The following is a 23795-nucleotide window of genomic DNA, read 5'->3' as shown; positions in this document are numbered from 1 at the left end:
TAGAATATTAAGTACAATTCCCGTTACATGAATAAATTTAGTTTATGTCCTGCCATAAATATATTAAAACTAAAATTTTTGATTAGTGATATTTTTTGCTTTGTTTTACATCCGTAGATTCCAGAAATTCAAATAGTTGAATATCTCGACCAAATATTGGTATGTAAGCTTATTTATTCAGCTTTAAGATGATGTATAAATCTCAATTTCAAAAAAAATTGTGAAATTGTGAAAGTTTGTGGTTCAGTGTCACACATTTCAAAAATAGTTCTCTTGGATTTTCTGTTCATTAAAGAATCCTGAAAAAATGCATCATGATTTTCACCATATAAATATATACAAGTATATAACATTTTCAACATTTATCATAATAAGAACCATTTTTAACAATTGAGCACCAATAATTACTGATGATAATTGAGCATCAAATCAGTCAGATTTTGTGACTTCAGCGTTTCTTTGGATTTAATTGTTTTCTTTTTCTCCTTCTGTCTGTCTCACAGTGATGGAGGCCGAGCCGTCCCCCTCTCACCTCCAGACGAAAGCGTATGTGCGGCAGCTGCAGGTCATCGACAATCAGAACCTGCTTTTTGAGATGTCCAGCAAGATGGAGCCTAAAGACATGTGACGGGACCAAGCCAACCTACAAGCCATATCTACAAAACCTCTTGTTCCCGCCAAATAAACCCACACTCCCAACCCTTCGTTCTCCATTGTGGTAGATCAACCCAGCTGGGCTGTCAATCATCTCCGGCTCCGCCTCCGAATCATCGAACCAGGAACTTTCTTTAAGGAAAATGGTGTGAATTGTGTTTATAGTGGCTTATTCTGTGTCAATGTTAATTATGACCACACATAGTGGTCTGGATTCATTTCTACTGTTTATTTTTATTTTTTAATCGCTGTTCACAACTGAAGGGAAACCTGTCCTGATTGCACTGCCATCAGTTGAACTGAACCAAACCGGAATAAGCTTAAGCTGTACAGTTTGTCATCCGGGCCTTCAGAAACACAGACTGCATTTTGGACATTCATGACCCTAAAATACATGAGACAATCTGACCTTCGGTCTTCCCTCCTCCCCTGCCAACATTGGCACTTACTGCGACCCTGTGCATTAGATGTTCGATATGGATCCCCAGCCATCAAAAATGAGTCCTGAATCCAAGACCAGCTCCAACGTACAGGATGTTCTTTAGTTCAATGATCAAGTCATAAGAAAAACACTTCAACTGGATGATAAATTAAATGGATAAGAACATATAAACTGCAAAAAATCTATTTATAGCAATATTTCTCTTTTTTTTTTCTAGAAACAAAATTGCATAAAGTAATAAAACGTTTAATATTTCAAATTGAGGAAATGTATTATTTAATATATGTCTTAAATATTAAATATAAAATATATAAAACATTTGGTTAGATTTATGCTTAAAACAAGAAGAGACGGTAGAGTAAAAACAAAATATAGATGTATACTCAGAAAACAAGCCTTGAACTTTATTCAGATTAGGAATATTAATATATTATTTGATTACATTTATCTTGTTTTAATGACTTATGCATAGAAAAAAGAAGATATATAAAATTATATATATATATATATATATATATTTTTTTGTAGTGTAGAAGCCAAATTTAACATAGCTGTTAATATATTAAAAATTAGTGATGGACCAAAAAAAAAAAAAAAAAAAAAAAAAAAGGTATATATAGATGTATAAATGGACCAAATGCGGTATTCTTTTTTTTTTTCTTTTTTTTGAACAGAACCACTTATTCAATGTAATCTAGCGTTGATGGCCCAGCTTCATTTCAGCTCGAGCTTTACTTGGTCAAGCACTTGTTTTCAGTCTGCCCTTTGTGTTTTGTTGAAAGGGCCTGGTGGGAAGTTAAATAATCCTCCTAACTGGAAAAGTGTTTATTTGCACCCAAGCTGTAAACGGGCTCTGTACGGGACGACTTGTCTTGGATCGGACTCTCTCAGGATCTCCTCCTGAGGTCACACAAGGGACGGCCTGTAAGGCTGCACTGTACATACTTCATGTAAATAGCAAAAATAAATATGAATATGACTCTATTTTATGTAAGAGCTATGAGATGGACTCTCAAGAAGAATATTTGTTTTGTAAATCTGAGAAAAAGAAATGTACGTGTACAGTTTAAAAGGCGACGGCCCAGACAGAGTCTGTGGTTTGCGATGAAAGTATTGTATAGCATATTCACTGGTTTTTGTCATTTCTGTTTGATATCATTTCTTATCCATTACAGATGACCTGTACATATCCTCTGTTTTGGTTGCGTAGATTTTCTGTCTGCAATGGATGAATTGTACAGCATGTAGGTGGTTTAGTTGGATTTTGCTGTTTTTATTTGGTCAAAGTTTCTCATTTGTTTTTATTTGATCTTTTTAAAGCGGGTATTCTCTTGTTGTTCTTTTGGTTTTGTACAGAAGTCCGTGTTTACAGTGCGATTATCTAAAACTCAGACATGTCCAGTGGAAGATACGGAGGGCAGGGCATGCAATATCGCCCCGCCCCCTTTTCTTGACATGAGTCAAAGATGCATCTAAAATAAAGCCTCTTGTGATGAGCTCTCCAGACGTTCTGCCTCACTACGTGTGTTTGTGCACAGGGTGCAAGAATGAAAAAAAAAAATCTTTCTAGCAAAAGGTTTTAAAATTATGTGATTCTCAATCATTATTGGTTATTACTATCATTTCTTCTTTCCAGTCAAACAAGGCCGGTTTATTCAATAAGCCTAACTGTGACTTGTTCCGACTGTAACATTTGAATCTGCTGCAGTCAGATCGCTCCAATTTCACACAAGAACCATTCAGACCGTTTTATTCATTGTAAAAAATTGACTCTGATTTCTTTAAAATCACAACGAAGGCCATCTTTTTCTTAACAAATAGTGGAGTAGCTTGGATCCATTTAACAAATATAAATACAATTTGTTTCAAGTTTTCTGCATCGTTTTTGTGCTGTAGACATATATATATATATATATATATATATATATATATATATATATATATATATATATATATAATGAAGGAAAGAATAATAATTTTTCAATGTATCAATATTGCTAAGTGCTATAAGATACAACTCATTTTAACTAGTGCATTCAAATGATTAATTGCGATTAATCACATCCAAAATACATTTTTTAATTGTTAAATGTTTTTAATTGTTAAATACAATTTTTAATTGTTAAATATGTTAATATTATGTTTGTGTACTGTGAATATATAAGTACATACACAGAGTATTTTTAAAATATTTACGTATATATATATATATATATATATATATATATATATTCTTATTCTTATATTTTATATAAATACATTTAATATATAAACATTTTTGTTAAATGTATACATGCATTTTTTGTATTTATATATACATAATATACACAGTACACACACATATGTAAACAAAACTTTTATTTTGGATGCGTCTGTCTGACAGTACTAATTTTAACTTAAAACCTAACAGCAATTGCTCAGCATTGTAAACCCACTTGCACTTCGACTTTCACAAAGAAACAAAAAAAGACACAATTTCAATCTTGCTCAGCACATTTCTGTATTTATTATGACAGTACTTGTGCAGTTATTGAACATGATGATGCTTACTTCAAATGGAGAACATCTTCCTCTGGTTCATGTTGTAGCAATTTACACAGCAGGGTTAAGAAAGGAACTAAAGAGCAGCCTACAGAGGAAATGGAGCCCAGTTCGTGAAACAACTATAAAATCGGCGTTCCTGCTTCATGTTAGGTGTCAGACAAATGCGCTAATATCATCAATTTGGCAATCAAATTACAATTGTGGCATTTGTTGACACTTTTTCCCCCCTCCGATATAGAGCCAAGCAAATTGCTGCTTGTTTAACGACACTGTAATGTAACCTCTTTAAACATGTTATTTTGTACTCATTTTATTATTAGATTTTAATACAACATAGGACACCGAAAATAAAGAGGAACTAACTATTACACCAGCAAGTGAGGAGAAAAACACAGACCTCTTTCCTGTACATGGAAGCAAATTCATTTCATTAAAGGCAGCAGCTAAGCTAAGCTAAGCTAAGCTAAAATGTCAAATTTAAAAGCGTTTAAATGATTCAAAGTGTCCGTTACCTCCATAAAAACCCAGTTTGCTCGTTTCTACAGTGAGACGCACGGGAATATGAAATGAATGTGTCTATGTTTCAACTGTGTCACCTCTGGACATCCGTACACAAGGTCGTTGTGCACTAGCCAGCACATTACATTTCAGCAAACAGAGGCTCACTGAAAACACAACTATACACAGCACATCCTTGTCAACCCAGTGGGCTTCCTTAGTTGTAAGAGTCAATGAGATAAAAGTCCCATATTTAATGGAGCGAGAAAATCATTTCCAGTCAGTGCTTACTCTCGCTTACTTGAAAAATGATTTTAGGTGACTATGACAATGAAAGTCAGACATAAAGTCAGTCTAATTGCAGTTTTCGATGACTGACGTTCAAAATAAGTTAGCGGCAGAATATTAATGGTTTAACGATTCCTATTATGTTCCTACCATCGTTTCAAGAAACACTTACCCTGCTGCTTTATCAACATTTCAACCAAAAAACTGCAAATGACTTGTCATAGTTAAAGGGAAACGTTTTGAAAACCACGCAAAATGGTAATAGTTCGTAAAAAGCTGAACAAGACTTAAACACTTTAGAGAGGGAAATGGGAAGAACTCCAATGCTCTAAGGTTTTCAATACTGAGCCAAGAAAAAAACAACTTGATTCTCTTTCATTATTATGGTTGATGTAAAGAGGCCCAACAGTGAGAACAAGACACAACTATCTGCGTCAGTTAAAGAAAATCATCTGCGCTCCACAGACTGAGGGCCGTTCACACAGAAGGCGTTCTGTTCTGTTCTGTGTGAACGGCCCCCAAGAGTGCTTTAATGAACATTTCGACGCTTAATTCTGCTTGTGTCCTATCAATGAGGCTCGGTGTCTCTAACATGCCAAACTTGAGATCATCTGTGGATTTGATTTGAAAAAGAGGACATATAATCGAGGTCTCAAATTCCTGTGTCAGAATTCCAGTTTTCCCAGGAGTACAATAAACAACAAAAACACTTATAACACGGCATAACGAAGACAAAGGTGGCTTATAACACCACAAACCAACTTAAAGGAGATCCCACATCATATGGAATGATAATACTGAATGAATCAGACAGAGGAGGAATTAAGCGGAAAACTTTAGGATTCTCCTGGACTCTCTGTAGTGCACTTACTGTGGCTCATTGGAGTAAACACACTACAAGCCTGCTTAAACACAGAGGGCTGGTGAAAGGTTTCGGGTAGCAATTAAACAAGGCCATATTTCTGATTGATGCAGAAGTCTTCCTCTGTCACGTCACAGAGTCGGACGACACTGCAGGGTTGACCGAGGCACACGAGCACTGCGCCACCTAACCACAATCACAACGTGATGCTTCTCCTAATGAAGAAACATCACCCATAAGCCCCTATTCATTCTACTTCCATTGACACGTCTTTACACAGAAAGCAAACATGAGAAGCCCCTGAACGCTAACTCTACTAACGCTACACTTTTCACACCGTTTTCCAATTTTGTCCTAAAAAACCCTCTCTTTTGCCATGCAAAGATTGATTCATTTTCACTGTATGATTTGTCTAGACTTGAAAAGTAAAGAAAGCCCTTACCCCTTCTCCTCCCCCCCCGGCACATTGCTTAAGCGGTTTTAATATTTAAATATATGGCAGAATATATACAGACAGTCCTCTTGTCAGTCACTGCTATACAGGCCGCCTCTCGCTCCAGTCCTACACTTATTAAGGGTGCGTGTGGGCATCCGTGCCGTCTTTAACCAGCTTTTCTCCTGCAAGCACGTGAGTGAACGTTTATTAACGAAGAGGTTTTACATTCCTGCCGAGAGCAGAGAGGCTCATAATACCTTTAAGGGCGCTTAAAAAGAAACGGAGAACATGATTAAATGACTATAAAAAGGGCCTCCTGATGGCCGTCCCTCAGGCGTCTGGTACAGTGTGTTTTGTCCCCTCTTTGTCCCCGGTAACATCCCCTCGGCATGTTTCCTGTAGTCCATCAGGCTCTTCAGGCCATGGAGGGAAAATGTGGTCGGAGGGTAGAGTGGGCGGAGTTCAAGGCGTTTCTGTCGTTCTCTCCGTCATTTCCACAGAGGAAGGTTTACGACGGCTCCAAGCTCTTCAGAGCGCCAACCTTTGACTCCAAGTCAGTAATCTGCGATGGAAACAGAGGGAAGTTACACTTAATATCGACCGTTTTAAACGACTGTTTTTATCTTTAAATGCATACATAACTGTTAAAAATTTTGGGGTTAATGTTTTTGAAAATGTTCACCAAATACGCGATACGAAAATTTTTTGGACTGTTGTGTGTACATCTTGCATGACATCATGCACGACGCGCTCAAGTCAAAATAGGATTAATAATAGTGATGTTCGCTTCAAGTTCAGGTTTATTTTCTAAAGCACAATTTTAAATAAATAAAAGTTGACCAAAGTGCTGTACTGTTGACAACTAGAACAAAACAGTTTCTTTGAAGGAGATTACATGAATCTCTACAATACATTACAAGACAAGAAAAACAAGTTTTCAACTCAAGCCACTTTTCCACCGAAATTAACTGGAACAATTTGCAGAACAACTGCATTCCATCGCGGTCTAAAGTTCCGAGAAGAATAGACAAATAATCTGGTGATGTAGGTCTGCGCGTATTTCTTAATATAATGTACGCAAAATTTGGACTTGCGTCATAAGTAGATTGGGCTTGGGAAGTTTGACTCAGGAGTGTGATCTCCCGCGGACGGGATGACGTGAAACCAGTAATTCTGCAAACGGCAGTCCACTTGATAACATCAGTCAGCTCGCATTGACTAATGCAATTTTCCTCACTTTTCCTTCCTTTACATGAAATATGATATCAAACACCACTACCTCTTTTCGGTTTCATTGAAACATATTAATAGCTGTGGAAATGTAGTTCAGGGAACGTACATACATTACAATGAAACATAATATTACATCAAACAGTATTGCCTCTTTTTCATTTTAACATATTAATAGATTAATTGAATGAAGACCAAAGATTACCTGTTAGATTAATAACTCATCCATTTATATTAATAATTTATATTATTAAAACAACATTAAAGTTCTGCATAATTAAGGGCGCGGCCACTTGAGTGACAGGTGGATTGCAGCTGATGTCACCACCGTCAAACTAAGTGGGTGTGGCTTCAGCAACCAGCTACTACCTCTTTGCCCATTTTCAATTCTCCGTGAGTGACGCGCTGCCAAAATGGTGACAGCCGGCTCCACCCACTTTAAGCTTCAAAAACGCTCTTCTGAAACCTATGGGTGACATCACGGACACTAAGTCCTTGTTTTTATACAGTCTATGGTACTACTTCGCCAGTGGAACTGCTGGTACTACCAATACTAGTAGTACTACTACATTTTTACCCAAAACTTTATTTAGATCCTGGTTCCTGCATTGGAAACTCACAACGTACCGGCCCAAAGTCCCTTAGTTCCTGCGGTGGAAACGAGGATTTAAGATTTAAGATCAGAAAGTGTTTGAACCCTTGAGGCTGTTCCACAGTTTTGGTACAACTACTGAAAAAGCCGGATCAATTCTCAGATTTATTCTTACCCTAGGAACAGTCAACAACCTCTGATCTGAGATCTGAGGGATCGCGATGGATTATGCATAGACAGAAAGCTCGATATATAAGTGGGCGCCTGTCTGTTTAAAGATTTAAATACAAATAAAAGAATCTACCGCTAATACACATAAAATAAAACTAGTATTCGCATTCACCCTTGTGGGTCACAATGAACCCTGAGCCGGTCGAAAATCAATACAAATATACAACGATTCAAATCAGTTGAGATGTTAAATGAATCGTGACACAATTGGGGGTGGGACTGTAAGTTTATATGAATGGATCTCTGAGGGGAACTGACTGTCTTTAAAAAGTTTTTTTTTTTTTTGCTTCAAAATATACAATCTATTTTAGATTAAAATCTGCTCATGTTGTAAGTATGCAGCATCTTTGTTTGGATAATGATTCAAATATAGTGGAAGCACAAACAAAGCCTTACTTTGTTTATATCACCAGATTTCTTTCATTTGTGTCACTCATTTGTTTTCGGGTTTGTTTTAAAATTACAATTTACTTTTATTATATTTAAATCTCACGAAGAAATGTTTAGCAATTGTGTCTAAGAAATAATAAGAGGGCGCATTTTAATTTCTAATTTGTCTTAAAAAACTAAATTGTGAGAAAATCGCATTGTGAAATCAGTTTTGTGAATTATATCGAATGGTGACTTGAGTGAATGGTTACATCCCTGACAGTGTGTGAGCTACAGTAATAAGAGCAAACTGTTTCTGGACACACTGGTGTCCAAACGCACCTTCTCCTGGAGGTTTTCTGTCTCCACCTTGTGGCTGGCCTCTGACTCCTCTTGTGTTCTGCGCTGGGCCGTCTCCTTCTTCAAATACTCAATCTCTCTGCATTACAACACACACACATATGCACAACATGGTTTAAAACCCTTTCGCTAGCTCCCATGAAGGAGTTTGTCTAATTCTTTCGACCACAAACCCCACACACATGCATATGTTGTTTTGTGACTCTGATTAAACTCATTATATTGAGTCTTGTCTTGTTAATATCCCCAGTCCTCTGCACTCACTTCTGCTGGTACTCTTTGATGAGGCGTTTGGCTTTGCTGTACTTGCGCTCCAGCGTCTGGTACTGCGTCTGCGTCTCTTTCAGGTGCTCATCCACCGCTTGACACAAGCTCTGAGCCTCCATCCAATAGCCCTCCAGCTTCTCCATCCGCTCCTTATTCTCTCTCACCGTCTGCTCCAGCTGAGCCCTCTCCATCCGCCAGCGCTGCTTATCCTGCTCAGCGTGAGCCAGCTACAGAGACAAGGGTAAATAAAGGTTGGTTAAAGATCTCATACAAATGTTCGTTATTCTGAAAGCTTACATTTAAAGCAAGCAAAGAAAACGACGTACCTTCTTCTTGAGCTGCTGGATCTCAGCCTGGGTCACAGCATGTTTTATCTGGAGCTGGAGACACAGAGATGGATGGACATTTCTCTTCATTATTGAGTACATGCAGATACAAATTTACAAACCAATTCGAATGAAATGTAAATTATATTCTAATTTATTTTGGGACTATTAAGACTTATTAAAAGGACCATAATTATATAAGAAATAATTATTATTTATTTTCTCAATACTAGAAGCAGATAATTTAAACAGTATATTGTTTTTTAAATATAGTATATAGTATGCATATATGTGTATATAAATATATAAATATAATATAAACATATACACACACACACACACACACACACACACACACATAGTATGTTTGTTTTTCAAACACTAAATGGAGATCTGTCTTTTAATCTGTTAATAACATTTTGGCACGTGAATTCTATTAAAATTCTACACTGAAGTAAACAATTCTATATATTGAGACGGGGTGGATGATTGTATTTTTTTAATTAACAAACAAAACAAAGCAGCAGAAAACTGAAATACTGAAATAGTATTTTCTTGTGAAATGTACTTCAATAATCAAACAAACAAACAGATAAATAAATAATCATTGATATAGCCCGACACTTTTATATTGGAGCTTTAGTGTGAAATAAATAGCTAAAAACTATCATAACTTTTAATTATAATTAAAAGAGCCATTAATTATCATTTAAAAAAAATGATCAGCTATTGGTATTGTCGCTATTGGTTTATCATCAGTGCATTCCCAGTTAATTTCAAACATGCAAATCAATGTAAGTAATGCCAGCATGAACAGATTTGCATATTTTTATGGTAATGTGTTTATGTGTGTTCGGCTTTACAGGTTTTCTTGTGTGTCCCACTAACCTCCTTAAACTTGTGTGCAAGTTTCTCTGGGTCCATCTCCACAGGAGAGAGCATGTCTTCATTCTCCGCCAGCTCGAACACCTCGATGGCGTTAGGAAACATGAGACTCATCTCTTCTTCTTCATCGGTGGCATATTCACCCGTCTGAACACCGACAAGCAATTGAGGAAGAAAAAGAGATGGATATTGAAACATACTGTTTTTAAGTTTTCAGTTTAAGATTTGTATATCTGGCCTTAATCAATTTATGGATTTAGAAGCTAAAGACGTTTCTGTATGAGATGTTTGATACGGTTTCTTGACTTAAATGACTTTGGTTATGTACTGTGTGTTAGTAACATTAACCACTAGATGTCAGAGTTAAGCTAGGCAGAAACCCAGTGGATCAAGGGAAAAACACATGCCAGGACACTGCAAAAAACAAACAAACCCTGGGACTGGCCAACCACCATTTTGAATTGACTCTGCAGCTGCTGGAAGATGAAGCAAAGGCAGATAAGAGCAAACTGAGGGAACGGCAACCGTGTGATACGCCGATGTGCCACATTTGAAATGATTCGAGAGCTGTTGGGATTATCTTGGACCATAAACAAACATATAAAGTCTCCGAGGAATTTCTGAGCAACACCCCCATGGAAACATGTCCCAACACATCTGAGATAAAGCATCCAACATGTTCTCCACATCCTAAAACTGCAATTACTCTGACCTCAAAAGGCCGTTGTACACCCAACACTCCCTGAGAGCAACTGCAAATCCACCACTAGCACAAACATCCTTTTAACAATGGACTTCCCCTGCAAGATGGGACAAACTCCCACACAATGACTTCCTGTCTGGATGAGTGAACGCAGAGTAAACTCTTATCAGGCTAAGAACCAGAGTTAATGACACACGTCACGAGAGAATCGCTGGTCAACAGCGTGATTCCTTCAGAGAATCATTTTTTTTTATTAATAATGACCTTTGCAGTCGGTCTATTTGTGAGTATTTCTGAGTATCACAATAACTATTATTTACAAGAAAAGAGTGATAATCTATTTACTACAGTATCTTAAGTTAACATATATAAAATGTCATTTCCTGTAATTGTCACTTGAGCAAATGACACAAAATGAATAGAAAATTCTTAGAAAAAAATAATAACAATTGTGAAATTGTAAAAAAAAAAAAAACACAAAAGCAAAAACCTACATTTTGTCAGATTGAGTTACAAAACACTTTGGTTATAGATTTAAGATTCTTTTCAGATTAAACAATTGTTATTCATATATTATTCTGCACTTTATTTTGTACAGAAAAACTATTAATAAGAACTATTATAAAATGTCTGACTCGTATGAATTAATTACATAACACTGCATTGTTAATAAACTATTATATGATGTAATATGTATGTATAACTTATTTATATATTTAATCTAAAAGAACAATTATGAATATAAATACTTACTTATTATATATTTAATTATAGATATGACCATTTATTTTACTTATTAATTTTGTTTTGCTTTTTAATTAGTCTTACGCTCACAAAAGCTGTATTTATGTGATGAAAAAAATTTAATCATGACAGTAAGATTGTGAAATATTATAACATTTTAAAATAACTTTGACATTTGATTATATTTTAAAAATGTTTAATTTATTCCTGTGTTCCAAAAGATGAATTTTCAGCATCATCACGCCAGCCATCAGTCACATGGTCCTTCAGAAATCGTTTTAATACACTGATTATTAAAATAATTATTTCTTACATGCATTTTCTTTTCAGGATTCCTTGGTAAATATAAAGTTCAAAAAGACAACATGTATTTGAAATAGAAATCTTTTAACATTATAAATGTCTTTACTGTCACTTTTGATCAATTTAATCTGTCACTAGTAAAAAATATTAACAAATATTATTTTCCCTACATATATCGGAGAGGAGAGGGGCTTCTGTATTTACACATGTATTTTTTTTTTATCTCAGTGAGTCCAGTTTGTCATTCTGTCTGCCCAAGTCCATGCATCGGTCTGCACTCTGCCATGAGGGTGAAGCAGCAGACGTTCAGACAACACCAGACTGATGTGAGCTCAGAGCTGCGGAGGAGGACGCGCTGAGAGGGCACTGAGCCGGCAAATCGAGAGCCGCGAGACGCACTGCCACGGAATCCTGCCCTCACTTTCACACCCAAGATCTCCAAGAATACCGACTGCGAGAACTGTGAATCTTCAACATCTAAATTATTCATCAATTCCCCTCGCGCCATGGCAATGTGGGCAGGTGTGGAGGACAGTTATGAGACACGTACAGGATGTACAGCATGAACGTGTTGAAGCAATGCAGTGCTTTGAAATAGAGCTAATTATTGAGATTTATGATTCTGAAAGAGTCTGAGTGTTTAAATCCTGTCTTCTGCATGCAACCAGAATCACTTTAATAGCCCATCATTAAGGGGTACAGCTAGATTTATGCAATTAAATGATTAGAAAAATGTAAACATGTCATAAAAAAATTTATACCTCTGGTGTTCACCTCATAAATCTGTCACATACTGAAGTGAAAATAATATTTAATAGATGGAAAAACAATCTGTTGCAGAGAACTAAATGTATATGATGATGGTTTCTGCAGAAAGCATCATCTGAAATTAGTCACAGTTCTCCTGTTCAGTACGTCTGCAATATTAACACGAAAGTCCTTTCCACCCTAGTGATTTCTTTGTGAATATTAATAAGTTAAAAGATTTGTTTTCTGCACTGTTTGGGAAACATAAAAAATGGGCTGCATGATTTGGGGGAAAAAATTCATTGTGATTGTTCTGATTAAAATTTTGTGATTTGGAATACCATAAAAAAACAGCTTGAGTTGCTTTTTTGTAGTCCGACACATTTCTGTAATTTTGTTATGAAAATGGCTGTAAAATAATAATAATAATCACTTAAAGTAGACAAATTGCTAAATAAAAACAAAATAAGAAATATTAATGTAATATTCCACTGTTAAGTACCGTATTTTCCGGACTATATGTCACACTTTTTTTCATAGTTTGGCTGGTCCTGCGACTTCTAATCAGGTGCGACTTATTTATCAAAATAAATTTGACATGAACCAAGAGAAAACATTACCGTCTCCAGCTGCGAGAGGGCGCTCTGTGCTGCTCTGTGCTCCTGTAGTCTACACTGAAGACATAGAGCGCCCTCTCGCGGCTGTAGATGGTAATGTTTTCTCTTGGTTCTTGGTTCTAAATAAATGCGACTTAAAGTCCAGTGCGACTTATATGTTTTTTCCTCATCAGGACGTATTTCTGGACTGATGCGACTTATATTCCGAAAAATACGGGTACGTTTTTTACAACAGTAGAATTACAATACTAATATTTATGGCATTTTTTTTTTTATGAAAAACTGCAGGAAATCATTACAAGTATAATTTCTGAAGGATCATGTGACACTGAAGACTGCAGAAATGATGCTGAAAATTCATCACAGGAATAAGTTAATGTTTTAAAATAGATTCAATTATGAAAGAGGTATTTTACATGTGATACTACTTCACAATATTTAAGGCTTTCTTTATTTTTAAACGGCTGGCGTATCATATGGTTCATTTCCAAATGCATGTTACAGGGACCCAAACTCAGAGCAGATGCAGAGATGAGTCAAACCAAACACCAGCAGATCTCGAGCTGCTCATGTGTAAATGAACACAGTGCTGCGCTTCACTCAGAAACACACAGAGCTTATTTATTTACTTAAATCTCATGTCACTTATACTGAATCTGCATTGGTCACAAATGGAAAAAGTTGTCTGTTAAGGGTCCAATGGTGTATCTGAAGGAGCTTTACCACTTCGTCTTCTTCCATGTAGGGGTTGTAGCGCTGCTCCATCATTTCTCTCTGCCATCTCTCCTGCTCCAGTGTCTGCTGGATCAGCTGGGCCACCTCACTCTGTTCCCCCGGCTTCTCCCGGCCAATCACAAACCTGGAACACAAACACCAGCCAATCAGATAAGATTGTCATTCCTTTAGTGAGTTCTCAACTGTGATGTTTACAGGAAGGAAAGGACCTGCATTATGAAGCCTAAAAGGCTCAAAGACTTCCTCACTATCCTGCTGTAGGCCTTCAACTGCATCCAATTTTAAAGCAAATGATTGCCAGTTGCCTCTGTGCTCAGGTATTCCACAAAAATACAAGTTATTATTAAACATGTTCTCTCCCATTGTGCTTAAGCCACGTCTATTAATCACATTTTCCATTTCCCCGCACTACAATCAAGAACCATCCACGCCCAGCCAGAACAGATGAAGAAAAAACAGGGCTTGTTTGAAATGCCACAACTACCCAGGCCCTCATCCTGACTCTAGATGCAACCACACAGGTCCTAGATCTTTGTTAAATCAAAGGAACGGAAAGCAGCAATCTATTCGATACACAGAACTGTCAGGGCAATATTAGAGATTACTGTGAGTCAGTGAGTAGCTGATGCCAAATGAGATGACAAGAGATAACGCTGGATTAAATAAAGGGAAATTTAATTCTAATACACTAAAACCTGAATTTTTGCTACAAAAACACGTGGAACAAAAGTTAAAAATGAAGCAGTGGATCTCTGTGAACTCATTCACACTGAGTCTGATAATACTTCAGTGATATATAGCTTTTTATGTATTTATGTATTTATTTATTTTTAATTGTTTGGATACAGAAAAACTGAAATTTGGCATTGGTCTAAATATTTTTTGAGTGATTGTTTTAGAATTTTCTATTATTTTTGTCATATATTTAATTCTATCACACACACACACACACACACACATACACATTACCTTTCAAAAGTTTAGGATCACAAAAAAATAATAATAAAACAATTATAGTGCAAGGGCACAATTAATTGATCAAAAGATCATAGAAAAATATGTATTTTCAAATAAATGCATGATTATAAATAAAAGAATGATTTTTGAAGGATCATGTGACACTGAAAAAATGGCTGCTGAAAATTCATCCCAGGAATAAAATGTTAAATAAAACAGGAATAAAACATTTAAAAATAGATTCAAATATAAAATATACATTTTAAATTTGATACAAAAAATTACTGTTACTGTAAATAAATAAATAAATAGACTTTTTTTAAAAAAAAAATATAAAACTCCCAATCTTAATATAATATAATATAATATAATATAATATAATATAATATAATATAATATAATATAATATAATATAATATAATATAATATAATATATAGGACTCGACCAAAACTTGACCTGTGAGATTTTAAAGGGATCATGAACTCTTTTTTATTTTTTTTACTGTTCTCTGAGGTCCACTTATAATGTTATCAAGACATTTGTATTAAAAACATCATAATTTAGAAGTAACAGGCTATTTTCTGTGCTGTTTTGACCCCTTTTGGAATAAGTGTGGAGCTTTGTACGGTTGGAAGTAAACGCCCAGTGCTGTGATTGGCTAACAGTTGTGTGTTTGACAGACAACATCCTTCACAGATGGACACTGCTGTGATTTATGGTAAAAACGCATTAATACTCATATCAAACAATATGTTTAACAAACAAAGAATTCTAAGAAAACCAGTTACTGATACTCCAATCTTTCTTCAAATCCTTATTGGGAAGAACTTCATTAAATATAAAGTCTATCCACTCTTTCCTACTGTTTAACACAAGCTGTTTTTAGACTAATGAGAAAGTTTGGCGTTCTGAAACTGACGGGATGTTTTAAATAGTACAGTGACCTCTCATGTGTCAAAAGATCAAGGGAATTATGAGTCCTAAGTTCATGACCCCTTTAAATGAACTCTCTATGAAAATGTAGTCTCATTTCCTTACTTGACAGTGCCGCTGGTGTTCCTGAGGACCGCCGCAGCAAAATTTTGGGTCACGCCCACCAGGCTGGTTCCGTCCACCTCCACGATCAGGTCATTCACCAGGATCCTAGAAAGAAGAAAAATAACCAGGAGAACAGCTCAGTGAGGAAAAGTGCGTCCTCATAATGGCTGCTACCGTACATCTAAAGTTACGGATCAATCTCATCACTATACGTGTAGAAAAACGAACAATGCCAAAGAAGTCATTTATTCGTTCTGAGGAACTGACCAACAGCAGCAGTGAATCAGTGCCTCACTTATGAAACCTCTTCTTGTAATCCAAGCCGTTAAAATGATCGATCCATCCTCTTAGTCATAAAACAAGTCAAACTATCCGGCGGCATCCAAAAACAGCCTTTTTGCCAAGGCAGATGTACGTATGACAGACAGCGGGAGCACCAATGAGGCGCCAGAGAGTGAGGATCAGATTTGTGCCGGTATTCGGTAATGCGATATATTACGGCAATGAATATGCATGATATTGTTATCGTGGGCACTTATAAATACCGCAAATAATTATATATTGCTAATTATTCTGAATTTGAAATGCATTTTACAAAAACTATTCCAATCAACTGGTCAAAATGCACAACACCGCTGTATGGTGCTTGAAAGACGTGTGTGTGCTGCGATGTAAACAAGCACGCATCAGAAGCACATGGAGGAACACATGAGGGATGCATTGAATGAAAACATTCACTCTCTGACAGCAGGTGGCGCTAAACTGCAGAGAATGCAGTCCTTACCCTGGAAACCCCATATATAAAGCAGCTGCACTACTTTCTAAAACATATTTAAATCATTTTAAATAGCCATTCAGATTTGTGTATTTGCTATGATGTTCATCTTACCTGTTGGTCTTTTTAATTCTTTTGCACTTTAATCTTTTAACTTTATATATTTCTGAATTGCTTTATTTTATTTAAATGTTCAGTTTTTTTTTTTTAATAGAAAAAAGTTATTGATAAATTTGTGATAAAAGCAACTGGGAAATTTGATACCGGCATATCCCTAGTGAGGATGAAATCATTTCTGAGAGCTAAAGTCAATATCTAAGCACTTGTGTCACACATGTGGCTAAAGCTCATTTCAGCATTGGCTCATTAGATGTTTTTACCTCCTGTGGCTTCCAGGTGGACTGTTTCTAACTGTTATGAAGCCCCTGCAATGCACCATAAACCTACTGACTCAAGACCGGGGAGTTTTTATTAAGATCCCTAACACTGGCTGAATCTCCTGCGATCTAAATGAACGTCATAAGCACAAGTGGGCTTCTCAAGGCTGAATTGCTGATATTTTTCAAACCTCTTGAGCTTGGCAGACAGAGATAGCTTCTCTGTGACCTCCATGACTCCCTCCTGGGCCTGATGAGCTCAGATGCCATTGCAAGGTCAGATTCGACTCATTACAGATCAATAAACTCTATTCCTCTATCAATGCACATATGTTTTGAGTAATACTCGGTCAAGTGTAACTCCAGATACATTTCTGTTTCATAAATATCAGAACCATGGGCTTAAATGTGGTCTCATATCAGTCTAACAGCATCAGCCTCACAGTTTCCACTGCATTTCTGGTGATTCCTCTGTGACTTTGGTATTTGATCTATTTTGCAGACTGATGAAAGTCTGGTAGCACAGACTGACCGAAGGTAAAGGAATCCCAGTTTCTTTTCACTCTCATTTTCTTTCAAATCTGTATATATCCCACTCATGTCCTGTAATTCACTGACCTTCCGTCTCGGTGGGCGGCTCCTCCTTCCGTCACTGTCTTGACGAAGATTCCCAGTTTTTCCAGCCCCATGTCTGCGCCGGCACCCATCCCGATGATGCTGATTCCCAATCCGTCTTTATCTGACAGGAAGGAATCATGGTGTTGATAACAGTTCACACAAATAGTTAACACTTCTCATAAACAAACACAACATGAAGCATTAGTACGCATTAGAACAAGCAGGATTTCAGACCTATGGCATTTTTTTGTAAATAACATATATATTTCAGTATGCTCTTCATGCAAAGCCATCACACAGCTTCAGAAGACGTTAGAAGCCGAGTAAATATTCGCCAAAACACCGTACACAAGCCACAGACGGTTAAGACAGCTAACTCCCTGATCTCTCTCACATGGCTGCTTCAAGACTACTGCTGTTACTGAAACCACGTCTTCTTTCTTTTGCATGAACATTTGGGCGGCATTATGCAAATATTTCCACGTAGTGACATAGATACGTGGGGGCGTGTTTGAGTGAGCCATTTTAGGGGGCGTAGCAGAGTCTTAACTTTGATAAAGAATACCTCTTTGGATTTGAGACTTTATTCTTTGAATCTTTACAGATCTTCTTTATGCACCAAGAGCTTGTGACACTCCAAAGAGAAGGAACATTTGAAATCGCTTCATATTATCAAATTAAATACTGTACAATTCAAAATTAAATTAAATTCAAATAAAGGTTAAATAAAATAAAATATGACATATATATATATATATATATATATATATATATATATATATATATATATATATATATATAATTAAAAATTAAAACCGTAAGCAAATTAGGAAAGTTGCCTTGACAATTAACTAAAATAAATAGGTGTGCACTTAAGAACTAGAACTGCTAAATCCAAAATACAAATAAATTTAAGCTATATGGAAATATACAAACTAAACAAAAATTTTTATATAAAAAACGCTAAAATTAAAACCAAATTCAACCTAATTCAAAAGGTTAATAAATAAAATAAAATAACAGCTTAAAATTGTAAATGCAAACTTCAAAGAGCTTTAAGGCTTTTAGATGCAATAACTAAATATTGGGATAATGAGCTGGGATTAGTGTGACTAATCCTATGAATGTAAATCATTTGAGCAGATTTTAAGATTATAATTAGTTATCAATTATAAATACGCTTTACTCCAAAAAATCCTCTTGAAAAGACATTAATCCTAATTACTTTTTTTTTTCAGATTGGTTGTAACTTATGTAATATTACCATTGCAATATAAAAACTCCACAGCTGAACACAACTCCTCTACGTCTCTGCAGTGATATTTCACACATGGTAGCTATAGTAAGCGCCAGACTGCTTTAGGAGAGAGGGCCCGACCCCTCCGATTTCCTAATCAGCAAATGCTGCTTACTTTACAGAGCAAAACAAGCTGCTTCAGTCAGTTTGTTTAGAAACAGGAAGTTAATGACCCTTAAGACAACATGCCACACAGGCTCTAAAAACACACACGGTTTAATCAGGAAAACTCCATCGGCAGGTCGAGTACCTTTCTCCAGCTCCACAGGGAAAAGGTCCAGTCTCTCCACCCTCTTCTCCAGTTCATATTCGGCCGAAGCCGCCATGGGGTCAACATCATCATTACGCCTGTCGTAGTCCTCGTTCGAGTATGTGGTGAAGACCTGGGGGAAAAAAAATCTAAGTTTAATGTATAGCGTATTGTATAATGTAATGTATTTTTGCTTTTCCCTGCAAGAGATGCAGTAAGTCATCCAAACTGAGAGTAACAGAGCAGGGCCAATTACTGTAAGAATTATGAATTAATTAACACTGGCTGTCAGGAGACTTAGGTTCAGATAGAGTCACCATGACAGGGTCCATATCGTTTTCTAACCGGGATTATATTCAAGATGCATTTTGGTGCAAATTGTTTCACTGAGCAACAACAGATGGAATACAAGTGGACTTCAGTGGCAGCCAATGGGTTAAAGGTCCAAATGGCCTTTTCACACTTCACACATTACATAATCACGTTAAAAAAGTAATGTGTGGTTAGTTCTTCATCTGTGTACTTCGGTTCAAAAAGGTAGGGTAGGGTAGCGAAAAACTCAATTTTTAAGCTAAAAAGTTAATTCTTCAAAAATATTGTTACGTTTTTGGGGAGTCACATTATGTGACATTTCAAACCTGAAATATCCATGCCCTGTCATAAAAAAGGCCAAATTACCTGATATTATATTATTATACATGATGTCATGATGGTGTGCCAGGGCCAAAAAATGTAGCATGTGCAGTGTCATTGAATTACTTCATGTCCTAAAAATGTTAATTATAAGTAACAAAAACAATTGTTTTTAACTATTCGAATGGCTATCAATGAAGAAAGGAGCTCTCTGGGTCCAGATGGTGCAGTTATGACATCTACCAGCAGGCGCTAACTGGGCCGTGCTACTCTAACACGCCAAACCATGTCAGACAGATGGAGTGTAGGGGAGACAATCCTTCTTTCAGACTTTCATTTGGTACAGCTAGTGGAAATTACACACCTTTGGGAAAACAGTCCAGAGCTTAAGTCATCTTCAGTGAAGATATTTTTCCCCCCATCGCTCTGAGCGCCACTAACCGTTCAGCAAAAGCAGCAGTTTATACAGATACAGTCATGCATCATGTTCACGGTCAGAGAGACCAGGGCACTGCAACCACACCAGCATATGGGTGTATCACTGTGGGTTCATTTATAAAAGTTGAGAACTACAACAGTAAGCCGGAAAAAGAGAGCCATTCTATATAAAGAAGCACAGTTTCCCCATGAGTCTTTAGACAGCACTTGTGAACATCTGCTGAATATCTGGTGGTAACAGCTTCCTGTTTAGGGTCACCTTTGATCTAAAGATTTTTTCTTTCTTTCTAAAGCCTATGTTATAAGCATATAGAGCAAAATACAGGAAGTCACTCTTTCCATTTGATGCTACCAAGTGAGAGCTGACAAGTGACAAGCGAAAGAGTTGCTTGAATCATTCATTCAACAGATTTGTTTAAAAACTTCAATTATTTTGGGAATAAAACAAGAACTGTCACTGAAACATTCACTCAACCCAATAATTCAGCAGATTTGTTCAAAAATATTGAAAGATTCTTATGTGCGGGAAAATCAAAGCCATCTTTCTCGTATATTACTTCGATATGAAATGTTGTCATTCATTTGATTTCTACATTTTATTGCGTAATAGATTTAGAAGATTGTTTCAGGCCACAGTCCAAGATTAGAAATATATTTATGACAGTCATATTGAAATCTGACTAGATTTTTCCTTCCCCCATCGTTGCTTAATACAGATAACGAAGTTAATCATTCGTTCCAAACAAAATTCTGATTGATGTCATAATCTAGGCAGAGTTTGAATGTTTAAAAAGCTTCCCCTCATTTCTTTTTCTGATTCAATCTTTTCCCATGCTCTACTGCAGTGGGAAATTATAATTATATCAAAAACTGCTGATGGAAGAAATGTACGACAGCAGCTGAGTAACGCATCCTCCATCTGTCTCTCCGCTGGTGCTGCTGTCAACTTCTTTCTTCTTGTAAAAACTACAGAAAAATGTGCACATTATAGTTGGGTAGAGCGGACATAATGCAGGAAAATTGCAGACATTGACTTTCTCCCCCAGCTTCTGTTTTCTGTTCATTTTTGTTTAGTCATCTTCAACTTTCTCAGCCCACCCCATCCTACACAGCTCGTCTTTCACAACCACTCACTTCCTCTTATTTCTCACCCTGTACATTATATTCTCTCATCCCTTTCATTCCAAGGAATAGCTCACCCCAAAAATGAAAATGGGTTCAATTATTATTTTCTTTTGTGTAACAGAAGTCTTTTTGATAAACAGACAGTTCATAGTGACTCTTAAAAAAAGAATAAAAAGCACATACTGTAAGAGTCTATATAATTATAGAAAGTTTGTATAATTTTGACCATATTAGAGTCTATTAATGAACTATAAATGAACAGCTCAAAAGATGATCTGGTTATTAAACTGTACTTTGTGACTCAATGACTTAGTCACAGTGGTCAACAGAGTCTGTTTCTCACTCAAAGCTATCGTATGGCTTGAGAAGACGTGCGCAGCATCCCAAATCACAAACTGTTCTATGACGTTTCCTAGCATAAATAAACACTAAAATAAACACTAAACAGAAAAAGTGGACTTTTAACCCAAAAATGTAATGTTGGCCACTTTCGTAGCAGAGGGAAAGGGAGGCTATCAGACTCTACTTATGAATGACATAAATAACCTTATATATTTCATACACTACATGGTTGAGCACATATGTACATAGTGTTTAAGAGCATAGAGTAGTGCATCATTTGGGACGCAGCTCTGGATTATAGCAGATGAGTCATATTGGCTTTGTTTATGGTGCTTCTATTGCCAATTTTGGAAATGAATAAAAGACGAATATTTGTCATTTCTTAAAACACCAAATACAGTTCCGAGATTTCATAACATGAATTACGTTTGATATTATCTTCATCTGCTGAGAAAAAAAAAAAAACTGGTAAAGGTGATTTTTGAAAAAAATGAATTTTTTATCCGGTCCAAGGTCATCAGCTCCAGCTTGAAACCCAGCCATCTAGAGCACCTAGAAACCAGGTAAAATCAGCTTCCATCAGGGTTTTCCAGCACAGTACCACATCACCATTGTGTTTCTCTCTCACACCTCCGTCTCCTCTCTGGGTCGCTCCTCCCTTCCTCAGATCGCTGCATCTCTTATCTAAAAATATTCCCTGTATCTCAGTGTTTGAAGTGAACAGCAGGTCGAGGCACCCTCACTGTGAATGCCATCGGCCTGCTCACATGTCTCTGTCTCCATGGCAACGGCCCGGCTTGGCGATTGTGATTATGACATCGTTGTGCCACCCCCCGCCCCACTCGTTCTCTCCCTCCCCCTCCTCTCTCTTTATTCCTGCCTTCCTCTTGACGACTGTGCAATGCAAACCTATACAATAATGAAATCAGGATTCCTGCATCCCTCTACATGTCATTTCTGACTAAAAATGAATCCGATAAAACGCCATAAATTTGAATTCTGGGTTTTGGGAGATTTGGTCATTCACGTCTTCGAGGCCCAATTCAAACAGTGCATTGCCAAGTGGCATCTGTGGGTCATCTGTCATTGGCTAGGAGTCTGTTCCATCTTTCTGTCTGTTTTTGGTGTCTCCCCCTCTGTACCTCTCTCTCAGATGGAATGTTGGACGGGACGACAGAAAGTTTCTGAAGCACACGTGCAACCTCTGTGAACTCCGTCCACAGAGCAGAAGAGAATTCGTAGTCTTTGTAGACCTCAGTCAGAGTTCATGCCACATTCAATTTGATGCAAATCTAAAGAAGCATGCGGCCACATTGTGAAGTGATAAACTGAAATTAATAAAGAGTCAATATTTACTAAAAATAGGGTCAAGGAGCCTCCAGGGTCCTAGAGAGTCCAAAGCTCCTCCCAAATAAATAAACAAATAAAAATAAAATACTAATAAAATAAAAAACCCGATGGTACATCTATCCTTCACAGACTCATTTTCATTTGTGTCAAATGGTGTCAAGTCTGACTAAGGCTCATATTACCACCATCCGAGTCTCATTTCCTGTCATTATTCTCAGTATCAAAGACATAAATTACAAGAAATTTCAAAGCTGTGCCATACTGACAGAACAAGCATGTGACACTAAAGACAATAAATTACACGAGGTGACAGATAATGCTGTTGATATGAGCTTGAAACCGGACATTGCAGAGTGTGCATGTGGAATACAGATGGTCTGAATGTGTGTTTTTGGCTCACAGACTCTAAACTCTCACTGGTATGCAGGGGGACAGTGTAGTGTGTTAGTATTACAGCACCCCGCTCCCTCCCTCCCTCACACACCGACACACACACACAAACAAACCTTCGCTTCTCGGCATGCCACAGACCTAAAGCTGCGTACAGGAAGATGTGGAGGGTCCTGGAATGTGAGCAGCCAAACACACACAAACACATGCATTTGAGGGACCTCTTCAGTACATACTGTGTGTGTGTGTTGATTTAGAGTAAAAGAAAGGAGGATTATAAGACAGAGCAGTGCCCGACCAGTATGGGTTTTTTAAGAGCCGATACCAAAATATATAATAAAAATGTTATGTTTTTAATAATGGCAAATAAT

At 36.8% G+C, this 23795-nt stretch overlaps 2 protein-coding genes across 2 annotated transcripts in view; one reads left to right on the top strand and one right to left on the bottom strand.

Moving 5' to 3' along the window:
• rapgefl1 (Rap guanine nucleotide exchange factor (GEF)-like 1) overlaps positions 1–1673 on the top strand; it is a 34839-nt gene extending 33166 nt beyond the window's left edge. Inside the window, exon 15 of the mRNA XM_026207626.1 lies at positions 504–1673. Coding sequence (XP_026063411.1) covers positions 504–628 — 125 coding nt within the window. The 3' untranslated portion in view covers positions 629–1673. The remainder of the gene's footprint in view (positions 1–503) is intronic.
• Positions 1674–3577: 1904 nt separating this feature from the next.
• ppp1r9ba (protein phosphatase 1, regulatory subunit 9Ba) overlaps positions 3578–23795 on the bottom strand; it is a 41384-nt gene continuing 21166 nt past the window's right edge. Inside the window, exons 3-11 of the mRNA XM_026207625.1 lie at positions 19147–19279; positions 17600–17720; positions 15830–15934; positions 13822–13957; positions 9988–10131; positions 9100–9153; positions 8771–9000; positions 8489–8585; positions 3578–6286 (exon numbers count right to left, since the gene is read on the bottom strand). Of these exons, the coding sequence (XP_026063410.1) occupies positions 6233–6286; positions 8489–8585; positions 8771–9000; positions 9100–9153; positions 9988–10131; positions 13822–13957; positions 15830–15934; positions 17600–17720; positions 19147–19279 (1074 nt within the window). The 3' untranslated portion in view covers positions 3578–6232. The remainder of the gene's footprint in view (positions 6287–8488; positions 8586–8770; positions 9001–9099; positions 9154–9987; positions 10132–13821; positions 13958–15829; positions 15935–17599; positions 17721–19146; positions 19280–23795) is intronic.

The sequence above is a fragment of the Carassius auratus genome, chromosome 28, assembly GCF_003368295.1.
Source record: "Carassius auratus strain Wakin chromosome 28, ASM336829v1, whole genome shotgun sequence".
Lineage (NCBI taxonomy): Eukaryota > Metazoa > Chordata > Actinopteri > Cypriniformes > Cyprinidae > Carassius > Carassius auratus.
This window is presented reverse-complemented; position numbering and strand designations above follow the sequence as displayed.